Raw genomic sequence first — 17,445 nt, 5'->3', positions numbered from 1 at the left:
GCTGGCATGGTCTTGGGTCAGCCAGGGAATCTCTTATCTGGGAGAACTGAGTTTGATTTCCGACTCCTCCACTTGCAGCTGCTGGAATGGCCTTGGGTCAGCCAGAGCTCTCTTATCTGGGAGAACCGGGTTTGATTCCCCACTCCTCCGCTTGCACCTGCTGGAATGGCCTTGGGTCAGCCAGAGCTCTCTTATCTGGGAGAACTGGGTTAGATTCCCCCTTCCTCCACTTGCACCTGCTGGAATGGCTTTGGGTCAGCCAGAGCTCTCTTATCTGGGAGAACCGGGTTTGATTCCCCACTCCTCCACTTGCAGCTGCTGGAATGGCCTTGGGTCCGGCATAGCTCTCTTATCTGGGAGGACCGGATTTGATTCCCCACTCCTCCACTTGCAGCTGCTAGCATGGCCTTGGGTCAGCCATAGCTCTGGCAGAGGTTGTCCTTGAAAGGGCAGCTGCTGGGAGAGCCCTGTCAGCCCCACCCACCTCACAGGGTGTCTGTTGTGGGGGGAGAAGATATAGGAGATTGTAAGCTGCTCTGAGTCTCTGATTCAGAGAGAAGGGCAGGGTATAAATCTGCAATTCTTCTTCTTCATCTACCTCCCCTCATCTATCTCCTTCCGTCCTTCCTATCCATCCATCCATTCAGTTCTCCAACATCTGACGTTCTTGTCTTAGGGCTCCCAAACATCTGATGTTTATTCTATATGGCTCTTACGTTAAGCAGGTTTGGCCGCCCCTGCCCTATGGGAGAGCCGTAAATCAGCTGCAATGGCACATTATACACCCACAACTTCTTAATGACCAATAGCATGGGCGGCCAAACTGTGGCTTGGGAGCCACATGTGGTTTTCAGACATATTGTGCGGCTCCCAGAGGTCAAGGAGGAACTTAATGCGGGCTTGCTCTCAAGTAAGCGTGCGTAGCATCAGGTCCTCAGTCAGCCTCTGAGTGCTGACCTATATAGGTAGGCAACTATTTCCACCATGTACGAAGTGGGGAAGGAGAAGGAAATAGGACGGAATTAAAGAGGGTGGTGCAGGGTCCCCCCTAATTTTCATAGCTCTTGTAGGAGCTGTATTTATTAACCTTGGTGTCAAGGCAAAGAGAGATGCATAGTGATGCAAATTGTGGTCAGTGATTTAAATGGTACATGTGTGTTTCCTCCTCCCACTGGTGCCAAAAAAATAATTCCCTAACCTTTCCCTATGCTGGTCTTATGGGTACTGTTATTTCCAGCTGTCGTATTTTTCAAAAAGTCTCCTTCTAGCATGGTCGTTGTGTAAAGCGCATACATATGTATTTTATCTTTCTGTGCAAAGAAAGTATTAAGAGTTTTAATAAAGACATGTGTGTAATATTTGTTCATGTCTTGCGACATTCAAACATCTGGTGTTCATTCAATGTGGCTCTTACATTAAACAAGTTTGGCCACCCCTGACCAATAGCACTGTCGCAGCTGGAACTATCTGTCTAGAACCACCAGGCAAGTCATATGCAAGCACAGACAGCTCCAAGAGGGGACTGGATAAACATATGCAGCGTAGAATCATAGAATAGAATCACAGAGTTGGAAGGGACCTCCAGGGTTATCAAGTCCAACTCCCTGCACAATGCAGGAAACTCACAGATACCTCCCCCTAAATTCACAGGATCTTCATTGCTAATCATTGTCCATCAGTGGCTAATAGCCACAGTGTATTGATGGAACTCTCTGTCTGGGGCAGTAATGCTCTGTATTCTTGGTGCTTCGTGGGGGGCAACAGTGGGAGGGCTTCTAGTGTCCTGGCCCCACTGCTGGACTTCCTGATGGCACTTGGGTTTCTTGTCAATGTGTGACACAGAGTGTTGGACTGGATGGACCATTGGCTTGATACAACATGGTTTCTCTTATGTGACACAGAGTGTTGGACTGGATGGGCAATTGGCCTGATCTAACATGGCTTCTCTTATGTTTTTATGTGACACAGAGTGTTGAACTGGATGAGCCATTGGCATGATCCAACATGGCTTCTCTTATGTTATTATGTGACACAGAGTGTTGGACTGGATGGGCCACTGGCCTGATCCAACATGGCTTCTCTTATGTTCTTATGTGACACAGAGTGTTGGAGTGGATGGGCCATTGGCCTGATCCAACATGGGTTCTCTTAAGTTCTTATGTGACACAGAGTGTTGGACTGGATGGGCCACTGGCCTGATCCAACATGGCTTCTCTTATGTTCTTACGTTCCTGCAAGCATGTGCTCAATCCTCTGCCACCTGCCGAAACATCTGGGTTAATTCAGTTAACATTTCAAATTTTTTTTAAAAAATTGTTTCAAAAAGAAAAATGATTGAATTTGAGAATGATATTCCGGGGAGAATCGGTAATGGAGCCTCCCCCCCCCCCCCCGCTCTGCCTAGGGTTTATTTTGAAATTCCCCCATGTCAACGCTATTATGAATAGGCTAACTCAATAATGAGATCATTCCCCACACGAGAATCCAAATAATTGAAGCTCGCTGGCGGACTTTGTTCCCCCGAAATCTGCTCGAGTCAGACTCCTTCACCCGTCTAATTCGGTCTCAGAAGAAGACGGACAAAAGGCAGAGTGGGTTCTCCCCCCCACCCCCCGCCTTCCATTATTGCTCGGATTATCCGAGTCCAGAGATGGGGGGGGGGGAAACAAAGGCTTTTCTCCTTCAGTCCAGACAGGGCTTTTGATTCCTGACCCCAAAAATATCCTTATGAATATTTCATCCGCTCAGCTGTCCACGGCTGAAACGAGGGCTGCCAAGATCAGAGAGACAATCGGGCAGAACGAGAGCGGCCCGCGCGGCTTGTATCTATTTGCAAAATCAATGCAATTCTTCAAGGCCGCATGTTGACGCTTGCTTCCATTAACCCGGGCGGCCGGCCACGACCACGTCGAGTTACGGAGCTGGAAGGAGATGCGGCGAGTCTGGGAGACTCGGGACTGGCTCGGCGTCTTTCGCCGAGTGGTAGGAGCACGGCGCAGGAGGACGCATGCCAATTTGTTTGCGCTCCTACGACCTGGGTCCAAGATCCCAGGTCCTAAGGCCAATGGGCAGCAGGAAGACGGTGTTGGGGGGGGTGCCTCCCTGGGGTTTTAAGGCAGGCTGCAGAATAAGAGCGGAAGGAACATGCTACTATGAAGAAAGGCTGAAGGAGCTGGGCATGTTTAGCTTGGAGAGGAGGCGGCTGAGAGGTGAAAGGATCACCATCTTCAAGTATATGAAGGGCTGTCACATAGAGGATGGTGTGGAGTTGTTTTCTGTGGCCCTGGAAGGTAGGACCAGAACCAGTGGGTTGAAATTAAATCAGAAGAGTTTCCAGCTCAACATTAGGAAGAACTTCCTGACTGCTAGAGTGGTTCCTCAATGGAACAGGCTTCCTCAGGAGGTGGTGGGCTCTCCTTCCTTGGAGGTTTGCAAATAGAGGCTGGATGGCCATCTGACAGCAAGGCGGATCCTGTGAATTTAGGGTGAGGTGTTTGTAAGTTTCCTGCATTGTGCAGGGGGCTGGACTAGATGGCCCTGGAGGTCCCTTCCAAATTTATGATTCTATGATACGCAGGGGCTTTATTGCAGGTAGACTCCACAGTACTTCCTTAGACCCGAATTGAAAGGCGGCGAGAAGAGCCAACCGATCCTTCCAGGTAGTCCTCCCCTGCCGATCTGGAGGTGAATCAGCCCCGTCGAGGTCAGCCTCTTGCCCCAAACCCAGATCCTCAACATCAAACTGCGCTTGTGGTGGTGGTGGAAAGGGCTGTTGAGTCACAGACGACCCAGGAAAGTTTTCAAGGCTAGAGATGTTCAGTTTGCCATTGCGAACATCTGTGTAGCGACCCTTGACTTTCATGGCGATTTCCCATCTGAATATCAACCAAGACTGACCTTCCTTATCTTCCAAGACATGAAATATACCGCTTAGAACTTCTTTCAGACCCTCCAGGGTCAACGAGTGCAAGCCCAAGACTGACCAAGAGAGAGATCTTGGGGTCGTGGTAGAGAACTCATTGAAAATGTCAAGACAGTGTGCGATTGCAATAAAAAAGGCCAACGCCATGCTGGGAATTATTAGGAAGGGAATTGAAAACAAATCAGCCAGTATCATAATGCCCCTGTAGAAATCGATGGTGCGGTCTCATTTGGAGTACTGTGTGCAGTTCTGGTCGCCGCACCTCAAAAAGGATATTATAGCATTGGAGAAAAGTCCAGAGAAGGGCAACTAGAATGATTAAAGGGCTGGAGCACTTTCCCTATGAAGAAAGGTTGAAACGCTTGGGACTCTTTAGCTTGGAGAAACGTCGACTGCGGGGTGACATGATAGAGGTTTACAAGATAATGCATGGGATGGAGAAAGTAGAGAAAGAAGTACTTTTCTCCCTTTCTCACAATACAAGAACTCGTGGGCATTCGATGAAATTGCCGAGCAGACAGGTTAAAACGGATAAAAGGAAGTACTTCTTCACCCAAAGGGTGATTAACATGTGGAATTCACTGCCACAGGAGGTGGTGGCGGCCACAAGTATAGCCACCTTCAAGAGGGGTTTAGATAAAAATATGGAGCACAGGTCCATCAGTGGCTATTAGCCACAGTGTGTGTGTATATAAAAAATTTTTTGCCACTGTGTGACACAGAGTGTTGGACTGGATGGGCCGTTGGCCTGATCCAACATGGCTTCTATTATGTTCCTATGGGACACAGAGTGTTGGACTGGATGGGCCGTTGGCCTGATCCAACATGGCTTCTATTATGTTCTTATGATGCAGGAAGATCACAAATACCTCCCCTGACACACACCTCAGTGACCCCTACTCCATGCCCAGAAGATGGCAAAACCCTCCAGGATCCTTGGCCAAACTGATCTGGAAACAAATTGCTGCCTGAAAAGACAAACAGCCTTTCCCTGGGCGTGTAAGAAAGGGCCACCAGAACTAAGCACCGATGCAACCCTTCCTGCCCCCCTTCTCATGATTTGCCTAAAATTCACAGAATGAGCATCGTTACGTTAAAGACTACTTGGATCTCCATTCAAATCGGAGCTCGGCCAGCAGGCAGGCAGACGGACGACAGGAGAGAGTCGAGTTGCGTCATGACAGATACAGCTATTTAGAGCTCAACAAACCAGATGTCTCAAAAAAGCAAGTCAAGTCGCACGTGGATGGCTGCAGAGCTCACCTGACCTGGGAAAGGTGCAAAGCACCAAGTATTTTGATACTAGGCCTTCACCCTGGTATGGTGAATTATCGACATGTTACCCTTGAATGATTCTTGCTATTCAAGAATAGGGAGAATGAGAATCGTGGACATGAAGTAAGACTATAACAGCAGGGACAGCCAACCTTTTTGAGCCTGCAGACACCTTTTTGGCACTTTGACACAGAGTGGTGGGCACAGACACAAAACGGCTGCTGTGGGAGGCGGAGCCAGTCACAAAATGGCTGCCACAGCTTACCTTCAGTCCCATGGCAAAGGGCCTTGTGTTGCGGGGGCAGCCTCTGCAAAAGCATCGTTTTTAAGGCTCTGCTCAATCGAACAGATTTCCAATGGACACGCCAAAGTCTTGCTATGCGAAGGCCCCCACCCGGCCTGGCCCACTATTCAAAAACATTTGGCGGGTACCAGGAAAGGGGTTGGTGGGCGTGGTGCCCTTTAGCCATGGCAGCCATTTTGTGTCTGTGCCCACAGCACTGTGTCTAAGTTCCAAAGGCTCAAAAAGGTTTGGGATCCTTGCTGTTTGGTCTCAGTTCGTGTCCACGATTATCTTCCTCCCCCATTCTTGAATAACAAGAACTGTTCAATGGTAACATTGGGCACCGCTGCCATACAGTGACTCAAGAGCTTTCCCCACATCAGGCCCCGTCTGGGGCAGGAGCTCACAGCAGCAGAGCTCCAGAACCTCGAAATTTTATTGTGTTCTATCTTTCTTACCCCACCCCTCCGAATTCTTGCTTTTGGGTTCCAACCCTCCCCGTGAGAACTTTGCTGGACTCTTAAGATTTGACAAATTTTCTAATATTTTTTTCCTACCAAAAAATGGGAAAATAACTAAAGCCGACACAGGGGTCAAATGGAAATCTTCATCCTGCCGCTGTGGCCACATTTGTTGTTGTTCAGTCGCACAGTTGAGTCGGACTCTTTGCAACCCCCTGGATGAAGTCACCCTGCCAGCCAGATCGGAGAAGGCATTTGTCTCTTTAAATCATGTCTCCAAGGCAGCCAGCGGCTCGGAGAGTTCATTCAAAAAGTTGCTTTCTTTCCACCTCTCCCTCCCTCCTTCTTACGTTCATGTCTTGTGCCTCTCAACCATCTGATGTTCATGCCTTGCAGCCAGTTTGGTGTAGGGGTTAAGTGCGCAGACTCTTATCTGGGAGAACCGGGTTTGATTCCCCACTCCTCCACTTGCCCCTGCTGGAATGGTCTTGGGTCAGCCAGAGCTCTCTTATCTGGGAGAACCAGGTTTGATTCCCCACTCCTCCACTTGCAGCTGCTGGAATGGCCATGGGTCAGCTAGAGCTCTCTTATCTGGGTGAACTGGGTTTGATTCCCCACTCCTCCACTTGCAGCTGCTGGAATGGCCTTGGGTCAGCCAGAGCTCTCTTATCTGGGAGAACCGGGTTTGATTCCCCACTCCTCCACTTGCAGCTGCTGGAATGGCCTTGGGTCAGCCAGAGCTCTCTTATCTGGGAGAACGGGGTTTGATTCCCCACTCCTCCACTTGCACCTGCTGGAATGGCCTTGGGTCAGCCAGAGCTCTCTTATCTGGGAGAACCGGGTTTGATTCCCCACTCCTCCACTTGCACCTGCTGGAATGGCCTTGGGTCAGCCAGAGCTCTCTTATCTGGGAGAACCGGGTTTGATTCCCCACTCCTCCACTTGCAGCTGCTGGAATGGCCTTGGGTCAGCCAGAGCTCTCTTATCTGGGAGAACTGGGTTTGATTCCCCACTCCTCCACTTGCCCCTGCTGGAATGGCCTGGGGTCAGCCAGAGCTCTCTTATCTGGGAGAACCGTGTTTGATTCCCCACTCCTCCACTTGCACCTGCTGGAATGGCCTTGGGTCAGCCAGAGCTTTCATAGGAGTTGTCCTTGAAAGGGTAGCTGCTGTGAGAGCACTCTCCAGCCCCACCTTCCTCACAGGGTGTTTGTTTTGGGGGAGAAGGTAGAGGAGATTGTGACCGCTCTGAGACTCTGAGATTCAAAGTATAGGGCGGGATATAAATCCAAAATCTTCTTCATCTTCTTCTCAAACACCTGACATTTATTTTATGTGGCTCTTGCATTAAGCAAGTTTGGCCACCTCCGGTTTAGGCGATACAGCTGCCCGGGGCCTCCTGGAACACGTCTCTTCCCTTGTTGATAATACAGAAGGGAAGAGAGGCGATCCGAAATCAGCGCAAAACGGAGGCAATCGTGTCGTTCAGAAACTCGCACGGAGGGAGATTTGTAGTGTTTTGCCTGGATTTGGCAGCCCACCTTGAAATACAATTCTCCGGGGGTCTCTATGCATTGATTTCGGGGGTTTTCAGATGAATACGAGGAGCCAAATGAGAACAATCGCTCAACTCGGCTATGGCATGTGCAATTTGGAAGAGACGCTTTCAAACAAAAATCCTGCCATCTGTATCTGCCTGCGTAACGAATCGACCCAATCGCTCACGGATCTCAGCCAAAGTGGTGGAGGGGGGAATTATCATTTGTACAGCACGAGTATTGCATGTTGAAGGTTCTGGGTTCACCTTGGCGCTTCGTGAGGCAGGGCTGGAAAAGGTCCCAGAGAGTCCATGTCAGACAGAACATCTGGCTGGCCTCTGTGCAAAATAAGCTCCTGGGTTAGGATGGACCACCGACCTGATCCAGCAGGGCTCTTCTTCAGTTAACGGCCTGACCCTGCAGAAGGCAGCTATGTAGGACGTTGACGGCACCAAGTTTCATGACCGAGCAGCCCTTCCGTTATGTTAACATAAGGACTTAAGAAAATAAGAGAAGCCATGTTGGATCAGGCCAATGGCCCATTCAGTCCAACACTCTGTGTCACATAAGAACATAAGAGAAGCCATGTTGGGTCAGGCCAGTGGCCCATCCAGTCTGTGACTCTGAGTGACTCTGAGTCACATAAGAACATAAGAGAAGCCATGTTGGATCAGGCCAATGGCCCATCCAGTCCAACACTCTGTGTCACATAAGAACATAAGAGAAGCCATGTTGGATCAGGCCAATGGCCCATCCAGACCAACACTCTGAGTCACATAAGAACATAAGAGAAACCATGTTGGATCAGGCCAATGGCCCATCCAGTCCAACACTCTGTGTCACATAAGAACATAAGAGAAGCCATTTTGGATCAGGCCAATGGCCCATCCAGTCCAACACTCTGTGTCACATAAGAACATAAGAGAAGCCATGTTGGGTCAGGCCAGTGGCCCACCCAGTCCAACACTCTGAGTCACATAAGAACATAAGAGAAGCCATGTTGGATCAGGCCAATGGCCCATCCAGTCCAACACTCTGTGTCACATAAGAACATAAGAGAAGCCATGTTGGGTCAGGCCAGTGGCCCACCCAGTCCAACACTCTGTGTCACATAAGAACATAAGAGAAGCCATGTTGGATCAGGTCAATGACCCATCCAGTCCAACACTCTGTGTCACACAGTGGCCAAAATACACACACACACACACACACTGTGGCCAATAGCCACTGATGGACCTCTGCTCCATATGTTTATCCAGTCCCTTCTTGAAGCTGTCTATGCTTGTAGCTGCCACCACCTCCTGTGGCAGTGAATTCCACATGTTAATCGCCCTTTGGGTGAAGAAATACTTCCTTTTATCCGTTTTAACCTGACTGCTCAGCAATTTCACTGAATGCCCACGAGTTCTCATATTGTGAGAAAGGAGAAAAGTCCTTCTTTCTCTAGTTTCTCAGTCCCATGCGTAATCTTGTAAACCTCGATCATGCCACCCCGCGGCCGACATTTCTCCAAGCTAAAGAGCCCCAAGTGTTTTAACCTTTCTTTATACATGCACGCATACAGAGGCAGCACGAGTCCTTACATTGAGCCAAGCGTGTTCCCCCCAGCCCTGTTAGCCATAACTCGGATAAGAGATAATAATAGGCGATAATATTTGTACTCTATGAAAGTATATTAGATGCAGACCTGTATTCTAAGCAAGTATATTACATGCAGACTAAGATATTTGGAACTATAATTTTCTGCTCCCCCAACCTTTAGAAAACCAAGAAAGCTTTTAAAATAGAACTTGGGACCCAGGGGCTCGAAGCCAGGAATTTGTGCATGCAAAACCGATTTCTCACTTTTCGTCCATCGTGGGAAGTCAAGGCAGCTTCTGGGAGATCCCAAGCTGTGCTGACTTGGATATATACCTGCATGGCTTTGGCACAGCTTGCCCCTCCACCACCCAGCCCTATCGCCCCCCTTGATGGACAGCTAAATCTCCAGGAGGAAGCTTCTGGCGACCGTGTTAGGAAGAAAGAAGAAGAAGAAGAGGAGGAGGAGGAGGAGGAGAAAAAGACAAAGAAGAAGAAGAGGAGAAGGAGGAGGAAGAGGAGAAGAAGAGGAGGAGGTGGAGAAGAAGAAGCGGAGGAGAAGGAGAAGAAGAAGAAGAAGAAGAAGGAAAAAAAGAAGGGAGGGGGGGGTATTTGTGAGTTTCCTGGATTGTGCAAGGGGTTGGGCTAGATGTCCCTGAAGGTTCCTTCCAACTCTGTGATTCTATAAGAAGAAGAAGAGAAGGAGAAGAAGAGGAGGAGGAGGAGAAAAAGACAAAGAAGAAGAAGAGGAGAAGGAGGAGGAAGAGGAGAAGAAGAGGAGGAGGTGGAGAAGAAGAAGCGGAGGAGAAGGAGAAGAAGAAGAGGAGGAGGAGAAAAAGACAAAGAAGAAGAAGAGGAGAAGGAGGAGGAAGAGGAGAAGAAGAGGAGGAGGTGGAGAAGAAGAAGCGGCGGAGAAGGAGAAGAAGAAGAATAAGAAGGAAAAAAAGAAGGTAAGGGGAGGTATTTGTGAGTTTCCTGGATTGTGCAAGGGGTTGGGCTAGATGTCCCTGAAGGTTCCTTCCAACTCTGTGATTCTATAAGAAGTAGAAGAGAAGGAGAAGAAGAGGAAGAACAGGAAAAGGAGGAGGAGGAGATGAGGAGGAGGAGAAGGAGAGGAAGAAGAAGAAGAGGAGGAGGAGGAGGAGGAAATTTGATGTATACCTCATCCTTCACTTGGAGTCTCAGAGCAGCTTACAATCTCCTTTCCCTTCCCCTCCCCACAACAGATCCCCTGTGAGGTAGGTGGGGCTGAGAGAGCTCTGACAGAAACTGCCCTTGAGCAGAACAGCTCTGAGAGAACTGTGACTGACCCCAGGTCATACCAGCAGGTGCAGGTGGAGGAGTGGGGAATCAGATCTCCCACATAAGAGCCTGCGCCCGTAACCGCTACAACAAAGGGGCAGAGGAGAGGCAGAGAGGTTCAGGCTCACCTCGCAAAGTCCAGATCGGCCTCCCGAGACATGGTGATGTTGGTCAGGTTCTGCTGGAGGATGAAGATGTTCCTGCACATCTTTTTGATGCCCGACTCGCTGATGCGCTTGAAGTACTGGGCCCCGTTGATGAGGATGCAGGAGATCAGGTGGCCCAGCCCTGGGGGAGAGAAAGAAAGCAAAGGTGAGGGACGCCCAACAGGGAAGCAGTCACAGCAAAGAAGTGCTTCTGTTGGTTTTTACACCAGGGTTCCCCCAATTTTTCGAACCTGAGGACACCTTTGGAGTTCTGACACATTGTGGTGGGCGCTGCCACAAAATGGCTACCACAAAATGGCTTCCAAAGGAGGCGGAGCCAGCTGCAAAATGGCTGCCGCAGCTGACCTTCAGTCGCACAGCGAAGGTCCTCGTGTGGCGGTACCAGCTGCTGCCAAGGCGACGTTTTTAAAAGATCTGTACAGTCAATCCTATCTCCAGTGGCCCATCACGAGCCTCGAAGGGCTAAAGCCCCACTTGGCCCTACTAAAACTTTGGGGGCCCCAAGGGAAGTGTTAGTGGGCACTAGGGTGGCCAGACCGTCCCGGTCTCCCGGGACTTTCCCGGTTCTGGCCACCAATTCCCGGCTCCCGGGCTGCCTATACCGGGACCATTACAAAGTCCCGGTATAGCCAGCGGGAAGCCGGCGGGCCGCGCGCGCGGGCCGGGAAGGCGGGGAGTGAGGCAGCCAGCGTCCCTGCACGTGCGCACAGCGGTGTGCGCACGCGCAGGGACGCTGGCTGCCTCACTCCCCGCCCGCGCGCGGGGTCCGGAGAGGCCGACGCTGGTCCCTGGAGGCCTCCAGAGGCCAGCGGAGGCATCGTGGAGAGGCCGGCGCTGGTCCCTGGAGGCCTCCAGAGGCCAGCGGAGGCATCGTGGAGAGGCCGGCGCTGGTCCCTGGAGGCCTCCAGAGGCCAGCGGAGGCTTCGTGGAGAGGCCGGCGCTGGTCCCTGGAGGCCTCCAGAGGCCAGCGCCGGCAGCGTGGAGAGGCCTCCGCTGGTCCCTGGAGGCCTCCAGAGGCCAGCGCCGGCAGCGTGGAGAGGCCTCCGCTGGTCCCTGGAGGCCTCCAGAGGCCAGCGCCGGCAGCGGAGAGGCCTCCGCTGGTCCCTGGAGGCCTCCAGAGGCCAGCGGAGGCATCGTGGAGAGGCCTCCGCTGGTCCCTGGAGGCCTCCAGAGGCCAGCGGAGGCTTCGTGGAGAGGCCTCCGCTGGTCCCTGGAGGCCTTTGTGGAGAGGCCTCCCGCCGGGAGATGCCGCAAAATGAGCCCCCTTGAGGCTTATGGCGGCAGGGCTCGGGGGAAGCGAGCTAGATTGCTGTTCTTTTGAGGGGTCATAGAGTGTTTCGAGCCCGTCCCTGTGGCATCGGTCCCATCATTGTCGGTCACTTCCGGGTTCCTGTCCTGCATCTCGACCTGTGACAGGCTGCTTCGGCGTGCTGCTGCGCCGGCCCCCTGGGTCCCACGATGATGGGACCGATGCCACAGGGACGGGCTCGAAACACTCTATAACCCCTCAAAAGAACAGCAGTCTAGCTCGCTTCCCCTGAGCCCTGCCGCCATAAGCCTCAAGGGGGCTCATTTTGCGGCATCTCCTGGCGGGAGGGTGGCACCCGCACGGGACACATATCAAATGAAAGAGGGGGCGCAGGGCTATCAGAAACAGCCGGCGGAGGGAGTCGCGAGACCACCCCACTGGGGGATCCACACACCGAAAGTGATGAAGTGGTGCAGATAGAGCCAACAGAGCCAACAGGACAAAATAAATAGGCTGCATTATGCAGCACAGTTGAGAAAGTGCCTTATCCCATATACTGATGAAGTATATACAGGATTTGAGAACAAAATTGTTTCCGGCGGTGATATTTGGGGGATTTTTGGGGACGTCACAGGAAGTGCTGTGAAGTCACTTCCTGTTTCCGGCAGTGGCATTTGGGGGGAATGATGTCATTTGGGGGAAGTGATGTCACAGGAAGTGATGTCACTTCCCGTTTCCGGCAGGTGACGCGGGGGGGGGAATGATGTCACAGGAAGTGGTGTCACTTCCTGTTTCCGGCGGTGGCATGACGTCACCGGAAGTGATGTCACTTCCTGTTTCCGGCGGCGCACCCCTACCCCTACCTTCCACCCCCCCCAAGGTATCCCTGGCTGGCCTTCAGACATTATGGTCACCCTAGTGGGCACCATGGCACATCCTACTGAAGACCCCCATTTTAAACCATTAACAGGGTACACACGTAAACCAATTCCAGACCAATTGAGCTAAGGACACACATCTATGTATTTAGTTCATTTATACCCCAACTTTCCCCATAAAGGTAAAGGTAGTCCCCTGTGCAAGCACCAGTCATTTCCGACTCTGGGGTGACGTTGCTTTCAAAACGTTTTCACGGCAGACTTTTGATGGGGTGGTTTGTCATTGCCTTCCCCAGTCATCTACGCTTTCCCCACAGTAAGCTGGGGACTCATTTGACCGACCTCGGAAGGAGGGAAGGCTGAGTCAACCTGGAGCTGGCTACCTGAACCAGCTTCCGCTGGGATTGAACTCAGGTCGTGAGCAGAGAGCTCTGACTGCAGTACTGCAGCTTTTACCACTTTACTTCAACATTAATCTAAACGTGGTGAGCATTTTAAAGACTATAAAAGGTAAAGGTAGTCCCCTGCGCAAGCACCAGTGGTTTCCGACTCTGGGGTGACGTTGCTTTCACAACGTTTTCACGGGAGACTTTTTACGGGGTGGTTTGTCATTGCCTTCCCCAGTCTTTTACACTTTCCCGCCAGCAAGCTGGGAACTCATTTTACCGACCTCGGAATGGTGGAAGGTTGAGTCAACCTGAAGCCAGCTACCTGAACCAGCTTCTGCTGGGATTGAACTCAGGTTGTGAGCAGAGGGCTCCGAGTGCAGTACTGCAGCTTTACCACTATGCACTATGGGGCTCTTACAATTACCTGCCCCTAAATTCACAGGATCTTCATTGCTGTCAGATGGCCATCCAGCCTCTGTTTCAAAACCTCCAGGGAAGGAGAGGCCACCACCTCCCAGGGAGGAAGCCTGTTCCACTGAGGAAATGCTCTAACGGTCAGGAAGTTCTCTTGAAACCGTCAGGAAGTTCTCTTGGCTCTCTAGCCAATCTCTTGCCTTAAAAACAAGTCTCCACTGCCACCTAGTGGTGATGTCAGGGGTGTGTGGCTTAATACGCAAATAATTTCCCGCTGGGCTCTTTCCACAAAAAAGCCCTGGGCGAAACAATGGTGACATCAGGGGGTGTGGCCTAACATGCAAATGAGTTCCTGCTGGACGTTTTCTACAAGAAAAGCCCTGCTGAAGTGGACCTTCTTCTGGACTTATACCTACAGTATCTGAAGTTGGACTGAGATACTGAACTGGAAAATAAGACCTGGAGAAAGGTTATTTGTCTCCTACAGTTAAGTTCAGTGCTGTATGTGTAGGAATGCTGTGCGGATTGTTTTTGAAAGTACGATCTGAATTTTCATTGTTTATTATATGAATTTCTATGAAAAGGGTGTTGTTATATTTTGGAAAGAGCCCAATGGCGCAGAGTGGTAAAGCTGCAATCCTAAGCTCTGCTCACAACCTGAGTTCGATCCCCGGCGGAAGCTGGGTTTTCAGGTAGCCGGCTTGAGGTTGACTCAGCCTTCCCTCCTTCCGAGGTCGGTAAAATGAATCCCCAGCTCGCTGAGGGGAAAGTGTAGATGACTGGGGAAGGCGAGGGCAAAGCACCCCGTCAAAAGTCTGCCGTGAAAACGTTGCGAAAGCAACGTCACCCCAGAGTCAGAAACGACTGGTGCTTGCACAGGGGACTATCTTTACCTTTAAGCAGCTCCGTGGCGCAGAGTGGTAAAGCTGCAGTACTGCAGTCTGAGATCTCTGCTCACGACCTGAGTTCGATCCCCGGTGGAAGCTGGGTTTTCAGGTAGCCGGCTCCAGGTTGACTCAGCCTTCCCTCCTTCCGAGGTCGGTCAAATGAGGACCCAGCTTGCTGGGGGGAAAGCGTAGATGACTGGGGAAGGCAAGGGCAAACCGCCCCGTCAAAAGTCTGCCGTGAAAACGTTGCGAAAGCAACGTCACTCCAGAGTTGGAAACGACTGGTGCTCTCACAGGGGACCTTTCATTTCCTTTTCCTATAATTTGGATGACTGACTGTTTTCTTGGGTGCACAGTTGTCTTTTTGCTCTTTAAGTTCCTGTACTGGGGTAGCCCTGCCCCATGGTGTCTCCCCCGATGTGTAGGGCAGAAAGCAACCCCATTTCTGGAGCCAGCAAATCTCGCCTCCGCCCAGAGGACGGGCCTCTTCTCTCCCTGCCCACCCCCCTTCAGGGCCTGGCATTTCCGGGCACCGGAAACCCACCGACCTTCAAAGATGTACTGGAACTTGTGCTGCTGAAGGCTGGCGCTCATGGCTTCGTCGATGGCGCTGATGTCCTTGTTGAGTTTCACCACCAGCGGATCGTAGTCCATGCTCTCCACGTTGGCCACGATGGCGTAATTCCCTTGCTTCGCCAAAGGGATCAAGTAGTGAAAGCAGTGGACCCTGGCAAAGAGAAGGGGCGGAGCCGTTAGCTTGAGTTTCTCGCATCGGCCCGGAGGGAAAATAACTTCGTTAACTCGACGGCAACCGAGTTCCGGGTGGATCGGACGCGTGTCGTGCCGTTAAGTCGCAGCTGACTTACGCCGATCTTGCTCGCTTTCGAGGCACGCGAGAAGCAGAGGTGGCTTGCCGTCGTCTTCCTCCGCAGAGCCTTTCTTGGGAGGGGAGGAGGTCTCCCTTCAAAGTACCAACCCTACTTTGCTTCCGAGATCTGACTGCATCCTGCTGCTTCCCCTCCTTCGATGGATTGGGGGTGCATAGCGCTAGAACCTGGCTCACACCTGGATGGCCCAGGATAACTTGAGCTCATCAGATCTCGGAAGCTAAGCAGGGTCAGCCCTGGTTACTACTTGGATGGGAGACCACCAAGGAAGCTCAAGGTTGCTATGCAGAGGCAGGCAAGGGCCAGCCACCTCTGAACGTCTCTTGCCTTGGTCGGGATGGCCCAGGATAGCCTGATCTCATCAGATCTAGGAGGCTAAGCAGAGTCAGCCCTCGTTAGTATTTGGAGGGGAGACCACCAAGGAAGTCCAGGCTTGCCTATGTAGAGGTTGGCAATGGCCAACCACCGCTGAACATGTCTTGCCTTGACCTGGATGGTCCAGGTGAGCTACCGTTGGCCACCCCTGCTCTAAAGCAGGGGGGGGGCAAACTGTGGTTCGGGAGCCACATGTGGCTCTTCCACAGATATTGTGTGGCTCTTGAAGCCCTCACTGCCCCATTAGCCAGCTTTCTCTCTTTAATGTGGGGGAGGAAGGTAAAGGAGATTGTGAGCCGCTCTAAGACTCTTTGGAGTGGAGGGCGGGATGTAAATCCAATATCTTCTTCTTCTTGGCTTGGAGAAGAGAGAGACTGGATCTTCTTGCAGTCCAAGGGACTCTCAAGATTCTTCTCCAGGGAGTGCTCCCTTCTCATTGGGTGGCCAAAGGATCTGAGCTTCAGCTTCAGAATCCGACCTTCCAGGGAACAGTCAGGGTTGATTCCCCTTAGGACTGACTGATTGGATCTTCTTGCAGTCCAAGGGACTCTCAAGAGTCTTCTCCAGGGAGTGCTCCCTTCTCCTTTGGTGGCCAAAGTATTTGAGCTTCAGCTTCAGCATCTGACCTTCCAGGGAACAGGTTTGATCTTCTTGCAGTCCAAGGGACTCTCAAGAGTCTTCTCCAGGGAGTGCTCCCTTCTCATTGGGTGGCCAAAGTATTTGAGCTTCAGCTTCAGCATCTGACCTTCCAGTGAACAGTCTGGGTTGATTTCCCTTAGGACAGACTGATTGGACCTTCTTGCAGTCCAAGGGACTCTCAAGAGTCTTCTCCAGCACCACATCTCAAATGTGGTGTATAGCCTATACCCTGGCTAATCTCAATTCTTCCCCCCCCTTCACTGCAGTTCGCAAAAGCACTGGCAAATGGCTTAGCTACGGCGAAGGGGAGGGTTTATTTCAGGGAAAAGAAGGGACTGCGGAAAGGAAGCACACACGGCCCCGGCTTGTTATCTGAGGCCAGCAAGAAGCAAGAGAGACCCGCCTGCTGGTCCAACAAGGTTCTTGGGAAATCAAAACAAAGCAGGTAAGACAAATCGCCCCTTCGCCCCTGGTGGTCTCCCCTCTCCACGCCCCGACATGTTTACGCTGACCTTGAGGCAACTTTGGCATTAAGGTTTCCTGCAAATATTACTGGTTGCACAGCAGGGAAGGTTTATTTTGTTTTGTTTTTTTGCAAAACGCGCCTTCGAGACCGTTCGCGGCGATCCGCAGCTGGCGCCGAATCGCTAAAAGCCCCCCTGAAGGGTAGACCTTTTTATTCCTCGGAAAGCGCCGGAGAAAGGTGACATTCCCCAAAACGAAATGACAACTTACTATTTTCCCTTTTAAAGTTCAAAGAGGTGGGAAAATAATAATAATAGCAATAGGGGAAGGGGAGGGGGGAAGAAACCCTCCGCTGGTGGTTTTTCCGCACGGAATGGAAGCGGCCGCTTTTGTCTGTTGCCTGCAGTCCCCGGGGGTGGGAAACGTAAGGAACGGGCCGGCGCTTATTAAATGCTGTGCATGCAGCGGCAGGTGAAATGCCAAATGTTCTTTCCCTCGGCTCTCCAGTGCAGCCCGGGCTGGCTCAGCAGATATGCCAATGAAGGCGTTCCCAGAAAAAAAAAACCCTGCAGTGGCAGCGCTGAAGGCAGACATCACAGGGAGCAAAATGAGGCTGCCAAGTCCCCTATCCGGGAGGGGGTTCTCCCACCCGTAGGGTTGCCCAGTCCGATTCAAGAAATATCTGGGGACTTTGGGGGTGGAGCCAGGAGACTTTGGGGGTGGAGCCAGGAGACATC

The 17,445-nt window shown here is 51.6% G+C and overlaps 1 protein-coding gene across 1 annotated transcript in view; it reads right to left on the bottom strand.

Annotated features, from left to right (window-relative positions):
• EXOC4 (exocyst complex component 4) overlaps positions 1-17,445 on the bottom strand; it is a 794,454-nt gene that overhangs the window by 38,153 nt on the left and 738,856 nt on the right. The window contains exons 16-17 of the mRNA XM_060246011.1: positions 14,891-15,069; positions 10,487-10,646 (exon numbers count right to left, since the gene is read on the bottom strand). Coding sequence (XP_060101994.1) covers positions 10,487-10,646; positions 14,891-15,069 — 339 coding nt within the window. The remainder of the gene's footprint in view (positions 1-10,486; positions 10,647-14,890; positions 15,070-17,445) is intronic.

This window comes from Heteronotia binoei, chromosome 8 (genome assembly GCF_032191835.1).
Source record: "Heteronotia binoei isolate CCM8104 ecotype False Entrance Well chromosome 8, APGP_CSIRO_Hbin_v1, whole genome shotgun sequence".
Classification (NCBI taxonomy): Eukaryota; Metazoa; Chordata; class Lepidosauria; order Squamata; family Gekkonidae; genus Heteronotia; species Heteronotia binoei.
The sequence above is the reverse complement of the archived record's forward strand: the minus strand, read 5'-3'. Positions and strand labels throughout refer to the sequence as shown.